Source organism: Ursus americanus, chromosome 2 (assembly GCF_024610735.1).
Source record: "Ursus americanus isolate L20-20 chromosome 2, mUrsAme1.1.p, whole genome shotgun sequence".
In the NCBI taxonomy this organism is placed as follows: Eukaryota; Metazoa; Chordata; class Mammalia; order Carnivora; family Ursidae; genus Ursus; species Ursus americanus.
This window is the reverse complement of record NC_142128.1, coordinates 79,714,124-79,723,042: the sequence shown is the minus strand read 5'-3', so window position 1 is coordinate 79,723,042 and position 8,919 is coordinate 79,714,124. Positions and strand designations below refer to the sequence as shown.

The window sequence follows — 8,919 nt, the reverse complement described above, 5'->3', positions numbered from 1 at the left end:
TGAATCCCTTTACTCTCTGCTTGGGGGCAGATGGTAATATATCACAGGCCTGGGACTGGGGATCAAGAAGAGAGCCTCAGTTTTGTTTTGCCACAAACTTAATAACCTCTTTAGGTCTCTTCCTAAGTGGTAAAATAGGACCCACTTCACAAGATTATTAAATTTCAAAGGCTATAAAGCACCTGAAATGCAAGGGTTCCATTTGGCAACTATGGTATTTTTAGGCAGATCCACATTACCCTCTGAGCGTCCTCCAGCTGCCCTAGAAGAGAGAGGAATAACAAAGTACAGTCATCTTACTCATCAGCCACATTTCTTTGCAGGAGGGGATGGGGGCTGGTGAGCATTTTGTGGGCTGGAACTCCCATCTGCAAGTGAACAAAAATGTATGAAGTCTGGGGGTATGTGTGTTTCCTTGTGATTTTCTACATCAATAGCACAAATCACTTACATTTACTCACATAAATACATCAACACCGCACAGGACGGACCTTGCCTGCAGCATCAGGACCGACATAAAAGCCATCACTTTTCCTTTCATACCAGGAGCAGCTGCGGTTAGAAATGTGGTGGACAGGCATCCATGCGCCCATGTCTCTCCTGGGATCTCTAGATCACTATGAATTCCGGGGGAAAAGAAGAGTGGGTCACACTGGACAATGGCTGAGGGGTAGAAAAATGAGTTTCTGGTCACCCAATGCTTAAAATTTATATTTTTCAGGAAAAACAATGTTGTGAGCATAGGTTCTGCATAGTTGGAACCAATGTAATTGCCATTTTACCATATTAGGAGCTACAGGAACTATGTGAGCTTGAATTTAGCCGCAGTCTGCAATGTCACTCCTGGAAGGAAATGTATTCTGAGTTCCAAACGACTAATTTATATAGAAACGTCAGCAATACAACTCATTTTTTTTTAGTTGCAATAATTGTTTTCTTTGGGTATTTTTAATGAGCCAAACAAAAACAAAACCAGTGGAGGATTAATTTGCAAGATCAGTAATTGGATGGTATGTACAAACCTATAGCGATTACACTCATTTGCAAAATAAGCATTAGTGATATTGAGAATGGTGAGAATCTTGTAGCATAGAACTGAAATTAATGCATAGTGTTGGACAGACAGATTTATCTAACAATTTTAAGCCGCAATATTTTTTAAAAATTATCTGTAATTATTTGTATACAGAATAACCATTTTATTGTTGGCAAAATCATATGTATAGTTAAATATTAATTAATTTAATCATGACAATTCCAAAAGGTATTATTATTCCCAATTTTACCAGAGGAAAATTAGGCACAGTGAGTTGAGTAATTTGCCCAAGGTCAGTCAGATGGGGAGCCCAGGCATTGACACTTCTCCCTTTTATAAAGATTTTATTTGTTTGAAAGAGAGAGAGAGAATGCAAGCAGGGGGTGGGAGAGGGACAAGCAGACTCCACACTGAGCATGGAGCCCCACGTGGGGCTCGATCCCACAACCCCAAGATCATGACCTGAGCTGAAATCAAGAGTCAGATGCTCAGCTATGTCACCCGGGCGCCCCTGAAGCTTCTCATTTTTAAGGTCTACGTTATACTGAACGTTTCTATATAAAGCCTTACAAATCTCAAGATTTTTCAAGACTTTCCAAGGCAGACTCTCTAAAAGGATTTAGTTTTAAGTAAATAATGCTTATGCACCGAGTGAGTAGTTATAGTTTCACAAGTTGAAATGCATCGCTAGTCTCATATTTACATACAAAATGCAGTTGGAAGTAACCAAGTCAGATGCCATCATCCTAGACTTAAGGACATCTCCGCTGCATAGAAAAGGTGGAAAAGCTACCTCTATCTCTTGAATATTTGTGCTCTCAGAATTATTCTGGAACAGCCTGCCTTTAGAGACGCACAATACACACAAGAGATTGGGTTCTATAGTCACAAAACTGAGGTTGAAATACTTACTCCCTGAGCCTATTTCATCTTTTACCCAATGAGGATAATCCCCACTTCGCAAGGTTGTCGTGAGACGCATCATTATTATAAAGAAGATTTCCTCACATGTATCGGTCCGAAGTTCTGTGTCTCTCCATCTCGGCCTGTAAAGTGGAGATCCTAACGTCTACCTCGCAAAGGTGGTGTGAGCAAACATGTAAAAACACTGTAAAATGCATGTAACGTTCCACACGGTGTTTTTAGTACTTGAGCCATAGCTCAGGGGCATAGTGGTGCCAGATACATGGCGTCACCTAGAAGTGGGATGCTGGTTTTAGGTCCTCAGGCTTTTCCCAGTACAATGGCCCAGCTCTTCAGAAGCACTCCCAGTTCTCTTCTTCTGAGTGTTCTCTCCGGTCAGTGAACCAGCATAAAGCCCCTTCTTCTCAAGGGAATTCAGCTTATAGAATAGAGACGGGAGGGAGGGCATAACTCAACTATGCTCCACGAAGCAGTTGGCAACTACCCATTCCAGGCACTTAGTGTCTTCCTGAAGAAACAATGATACTCCCCTTGTCAACTACAAGTGAGAAATATAAAATATACACCAATGATGAGTTCAACTTCTGACTGTGGTGTATTAAACCGATGAATCTAAAGAATTGATCATAGTTTATTTCCCATTTAAGCTACTTTCGTGACATACTGCCATAACCTGAATGACTTTGGAAGAACTAACTTGGAAATCCTAAGACCGATGAGCTCAGGCACCCTAATAGGAGTTAGAAGTTTCTTCCCTGACTCAAACCAGTTGGGAAGTGGAACAGGTCTCCCACCCCTCCTAAAGTTGGGGGCCCCTGGGAAGAAGGTTTTGACTTCCTTCCAGGTTCAAAGAAACCTGTGCAAATTTCATAGTTCCAACCAAATAAAAAGATTGGAGACAAACGAGAAAAACCACAAATAAATCTCAAAGGTTAATATGTGTGCCCGGGTGGAGGGGTGATTCTTAGGAAATCAGGCTACAGTTAAGTGTTGGTTTTTATTCCCTTTTTATTAAAGATGCAGTCTCTTTGGACTCAACAATTCCCAATAAAACAAAGAGCCAACTGAGATCCTACGGAATATTCAAGATGAAAGAATCGTCTCCACCAAGCCCCTCATTGTACAGATTGAGAATCTGACTCCTGGATCTCTGGAGGTGGTCTATTTCTCCATATGATTTGTTCACTGGAATCTTATCTGTGACCTAACTGGCTTATCAAGTACCTCAGAGTTGGGACTGTGATACATTTACTTTCCATCCAATATGCAGCTCAGCTCATGTTAGCTCGAGGAAAAAAATACTTAATATTCTGGCTGCCCATTTATAATGACTGTGAACAATTACAAAAAGCATGCTAAGTATTCCCTGTAACAAAGAACAGCAGCTAAGGTCCACCTAGAAAAAGATGAAGATGTTTTCAAGGACCCATGGAACTACCCAGTGAGACCTACTGAGTGGAATCTTCCAGTAACTGGAGACAGCCAGCAAAGCTGATCCCAGTGATGTCTACTCCGGGCCATGCCCTTGAGCACATGGCAGCCTTGGGATGATTTATGATAAGGATATTGCACCAGACCACAACCCCGAGACACTGAAGAAAGGAAAGTCAGGATATCGCTTTCAGTAGATGAATACTAAGTAGCTTAATATTATTGAAGCATTATTCAACAACAGAGGCCACCTTACAAAGGCCAATTTTAAAATATAAATGATAGTATTTGTCAAGGTTCATACATCAGTCTGAACTGAAAGCCAAGAGCAAATTATCTTTCACTAGCTCATGTCCTGGAAAAGTTTTTTACCCTGATTCAAGGACAAAAGGACTTGTTCCAAAGTTTGGGGATTTGATATGGCTCATAATGCCTGCATATTTCCAAACTCTGTCATCAATAAATGAGCTGGAAAATACCACATATTTGTATCTTTTCTGATGCAATTTAATGGGTACACACAATGTGCCAAGCACTGGCTGGACGTATTATCCCTGTATAAGTCCTATATAATCTTGTGACTCACATTCCAAATCACGTCTTTTAATATAACTGAATATGTTCACTAAATATACTAATATCATTTGTTAAAGCTCTTCTTTTTAAGATTTATCTGATTGAGAGAGAGAGAGAGAGAGCACACGAGCATGGGCAGGAGCAGGAGGAGGGGCAGAGGGAGAAGCAGGCTCTCCGCTGAGCAGGGAGCCCAATGCAGGACTCAATCCCAGGACCCTGAGATCATGACCTGAGCCGAAGGCAGACGCTTAAACGACTGAACCACCCAGGCGCCCCAAAACTCTTTTACTTTTATAAGAGGCTGTTGACGTTAGCAAGAAATAGTACCAATGCTCAGAATGCATTTATACGTAGAATCATTTTTACAGAAAACAAAAATGATATTTTTATTAGGAAAAAATGCCCTATTTTAATACAATGTCGCTGTTTATGAGAATGCACACTAAAAGAACTGCAACAAGTTGGTCTTAGGAAGAAACAGTACAGTGACAGAGAACTTGATACACTGTATCTTCCAGAGCCTGCAAAGCCGGCCCAGTGGAAACACACACACACACCTTCCGTGACTTATGTACAGGTTATATGGGCAAACATTTAGAAAACGCACTGGAAGAGCAGGATGAGCACGTCCGCGTGTGTGTATGTGTGCATGATTTTCCTCCATGGTACTGGACTAAAAGAAATTCTTGATCTAAAATTATTTCCTGCCTAGCTCTACACATAGAAAATATCATAAAGCAAAGTTTACATTTTCCTGGGAGCTTTCCGTTGGAAGTAGACCTGAATTTTGGATTCTCTTAGGGTGAAATCCACACACGAACAGAGGTCGTTACATAGTGCTTGACATTTAAGTGCAACATTACCAAAAAGCTTTATACGGCGCCATTTACACCACGGAAGAAAACGATCAATGGCGAGCTGGTGATCAGTGCTTTCGAACTGCTCCAGTACTTCTACAGGGGAGAGCTAAAGAGTACAATGTATCTCGATTTATAAGGAAATGTTCTCTTCCCACTGATAACGTGCTCCCTGACTAAAGAAAAGTCTTTGCAGGCACACTGCCTTCTGGCCAAATACTGCCACCTGCCAAGGTCCTGACATACAAGGTCGCTTCTACTGGACCCTACAGTTCTCGCTGCTCTTGGACTCAGGGACAGCTTCCGGGCTGGGGGCGAGCCGGCCTCGCTTGGCCCTCAGGCCTTCCCTGGGGCTGTTAGCTGGACTTCTCTCAGGAAGGTTACTGACCGAGAGAGATCTCGTGGTGGGTTCTCGGAATGGGGCGCTTGAATCCGCTGGGCTTTGTTGAGCAACTTTGACCTGTAACAAAGCATCTGTGTTAGAGGTTTAAATCACATTCACATTTCTACAACATGAAAATAAAGTGCTTCTGTCACCAAATTTTAAGTTAAATCCCTCTGCAGGTGTTGTACACGGCTTTACCATTTCTTCTTCACTGAGAAAAGGCCCCACCTAACAGAGGCTGTGTCCGACATGAACTCTGATGAGTCACCTTGCAAACACCTTTGATGGCCAAAAAAGTCTCACTCTCAAGGCTACTATGACATTCTTAGATCAGAAGGTAAGCTTTTGAGGGCAAAGACTATGTCCTCCTGGCCGTTATATCCCTAGTGCCCAGAATAGGCTTGGTTACCTGGCAAATTTCAATATGCGCCTGAGTGCGAACCCAAACCAGCTTTCGCTCAGCCTAAGTGAACCCTGCTGTCATTCAGATGAATGGGATCTAAACGAGAAAGACTACCTTCAGAGGATGGGAGCTTCATTTACAACATTTGAAAGACCTAGAACCTTGTCCTCATATATCGTCATTTTAAACATTCTACTTACATTTTTTTTAAAAGATTATTTATTTGAGAGAGATAGAGCACGAGCAGGTGGGAGGGGCAGAGGGAGAAGCAGACTCCCCGCTGAGCAGGGAACCCCACATGGGACTCGATCTCAGGACTCTGAGATCCTGACCTGAGCCGAAGGTAGACGCTTAACCAACTGAGCCACCCAGATGGCCCTCATCTTATATTTTTGTTTTGTTTTCATACTGAATTTGGATTATAGCAGAATAAATAATAAAGTCCAAAAAGAGTAAATCCCCTTTCTAATGCCCTGCCTTTTAGGAGGAAGAGGGATCTCAGAAAATGTGAAGCTTTGGGACACCTGGGTGGCTCAGTCGATTAAGCGTCTGCCTTCAGTTCAGGTCATGATTCCAGGGTCCTGGGATCAAGTTCTGCACCGGGCTCCCTGCTCAGCGGGGAGCCTGCTTCTCCCTTTGCCTGTCGCTCCCCCTGCTTGTGTTCTCTCTCTCTCTGTCTGATAAATAAATAAATAAATAAATAAATAAATAAATAAATAAATAAATAAAATCTTCAAAAAAAGGGAAGGGCAGGGGAGCGCAGGGAAGTGGAGGGGAGGGGGAGAAGGGAAAGGAAGGGTAGGGAAGGGAAGAAAGAATGTGAAACTTTAAAAAAGGGCAGGGTAGCTGGTACAGTCAAGAGTTTCTGCGGTTTACACAGTCATGACAGAAGATATGGGGTCAGGAAAGAGAAAGAGGAGCAAGACAGATGAACGACAGAAAAGCTTCATTTAGCCAACGTTACAGGCAAGAGTGGAGGATTCCAGCAGGAAGATCTTTAAAAGGTAAAGAGGAAGGGCACTCTTAACAAGGCAACCCATGTTCAGTCCCTGCAGGGAGAAGGAGCTATTGTGACAAAGAGCAACGGACTCCAGTGACCTCCTTCCGAAGCAGCAAGAAAAAAGAATGGAAATTATTTCCCCATTTATATTCTTTCCGTAGGAAGTATGTGGTTTTAAAAGGCAGCTAAATACTTTTCATTACAGAAGACATAGTAAATCTGGCCAACAGATCAAATCCCTGGAAAGCTTGCCTCTAACTCAGATTATATGCAGGACACTTGAAAGGAGCAGCCTCTCACGATCAGGACTTAGTGGAAAATTACCATCCATGGAAAGTTAAAGGAAAAAAACAGAGTTTTACTGGCACTCTTTTTTCTTTTTTTAAGTAGAAAGTGATAGAAAAGACAGGCATTTCCCGTGAACCCATCGGATGCAGGAAAGTCGGATACTCAGGTTCACCATTTAAAAAAGAGAGAGAGAGATCACTCACATTGGGAAAAGAATATCTGAGCCAGTAAAACTCTTTCTTAATCCCAACGAAATAGCCAAAGCCCACCCGTTGTCTTCCCCCTCTAGACTCAATTTCTCTATACTGAACTAAGGAAATTATAGTCCGTGATCAGTTTAAACCGTGAACTTGATCCTCGTGTTGGTCAGTTAGCCTCAGACTTGTCTCTAGAAGTAGATGAGGTCCAATTCACCAAGTATTTGAACGATTAAGTGTGGGGACACCTGGGTGGCTCAGTCGGTTAAGTGTCTGCCTTCAGCTCAGGTCATGATCCGGGTGCTGGGATGGAGCCCCGCGGCAGGCCCCTATCCTGACTGTCCTACAAACTCTGTCTGCATCCGCAGTGGCCAGAGGACAAGCACATGGATGGCTCAGTGAAAATGAACCTCATTCAGAGTAAGAAACACAAGGCCCCGCTAGCCCGCGGACCGACGCCGTGGTGACGGCATCACCATCATCCTCCACAATTTAGAGGCAGGTCCTCGGGCACCGACCACCAACCCCAGGTTCAGGTCAATTCTGCAATCACAACTCGCTTGTCCCCAGCAAACGAGGAGCTCCTGGGCTTACTCATCCCAGTGACATCACAGAGAATGATCCTCACCAACTTCGCATCTCCCCCCTTGAACCCGACAGATGTCACTAAAGGTCCTGCTAAATGACCTAGGGAAATGTCTCTCTCAGACCTCAGCCAGGTCCTTCAGGCAAGCGCTCATCATCCTGCGTTTCTAAGCAACTGCTTCTGGAAAAGATACACCTTGGACCTCTCAACCTGAATGATGAAATTTGCTTAACTGATGCGGTAAGCATTTTATAGAAAATGCTGAATTAAATTAAAAATCAATAGGCTGGGTTTTGAAGAGTTTGCATCTAACCATGAAGTCTCCCGTGACCTCCTCTCAAGAGGAAGGTCCCCATTCATTTGCACAAGTGCACAAAAGTGCTTCACGATTCGTAACAGCTGGCACTCGCTGCAGCCCGGAGCCGGAGCACCGAACACAAATCTGCAGGAAACCGTGGTTACGCCTCTGGACTCAACAGGCTCCAAGCAGCGTGGAAAGCAGGCCCCCTAGTGTGCAAAGCGCTCGCTCCTGGATAGTAAGTCTGAACGCTGCATGGAAACTGCCTTTGCACCGAGTCCTCATAAAAGAAGAAAAAAATGACCCAAGTGGTGACCTCATGAGAGGATTTCCTAACATACCTTTAAACATCTCCTATCATAATCACTTTAGGACATGAGCAGCTCCAGTCATTCAACAAACTAGCGGCTGAATGCCCGACCCTGTGTCAGACACGAGGACACAGGGGAAGCGGAATCATCATCCAGAGCCTCGCAGACCTCATACTGCAGCTCAGAAGGCAGCTGTCTAAGCCAGGAGCGACAATAAAGCGAGCCACCTTAAAAGGTCGAAGTAGAGTCCTATGTACGTGTCAAGATTTTCTGTTTTCAGAGAGCCGAACAAATACTTCATTTCATCTTCAGAAGTGTGACACAAGCAGGAATGGGTTAGCTTGTATGCAGGGGTGAGGAGTGGCTCCCACTCAGCCACCCATCTAAGGAAATGGCACAGCCTACACCAGAACCCAGACCCGATGTGCAGGTCAGGACTTAGCCGGGGGCGGAGAGCTTTGGGTCAAGCTTGGAAGCTTCCCTCTTTAGGAACACTGGTTGCTTTTGGGAAAAGGAGCTGTTCTTACGGTCACTGGAAAGTCAAGTCCTACTCCAGCACACTCGCCAGTGTTCTGTTGTTACCAGCATTCAAAAGATAGAGCCAAATGTGAAGGAGGGAGAAAAAGA

The 8,919-nt window shown here is 43.8% G+C and overlaps 1 protein-coding gene across 1 annotated transcript in view; it reads right to left on the bottom strand.

Moving 5' to 3' along the window:
• Positions 1-951: 951 nt before the first annotated feature.
• CENPF (centromere protein F) overlaps positions 952-8,919 on the bottom strand; it is a 67,472-nt gene continuing 59,504 nt past the window's right edge. Inside the window, exon 20 of the mRNA XM_045771995.2 lies at positions 952-5,284. Coding sequence (XP_045627951.2) covers positions 5,081-5,284 — 204 coding nt within the window. The 3' untranslated portion in view covers positions 952-5,080. The remainder of the gene's footprint in view (positions 5,285-8,919) is intronic.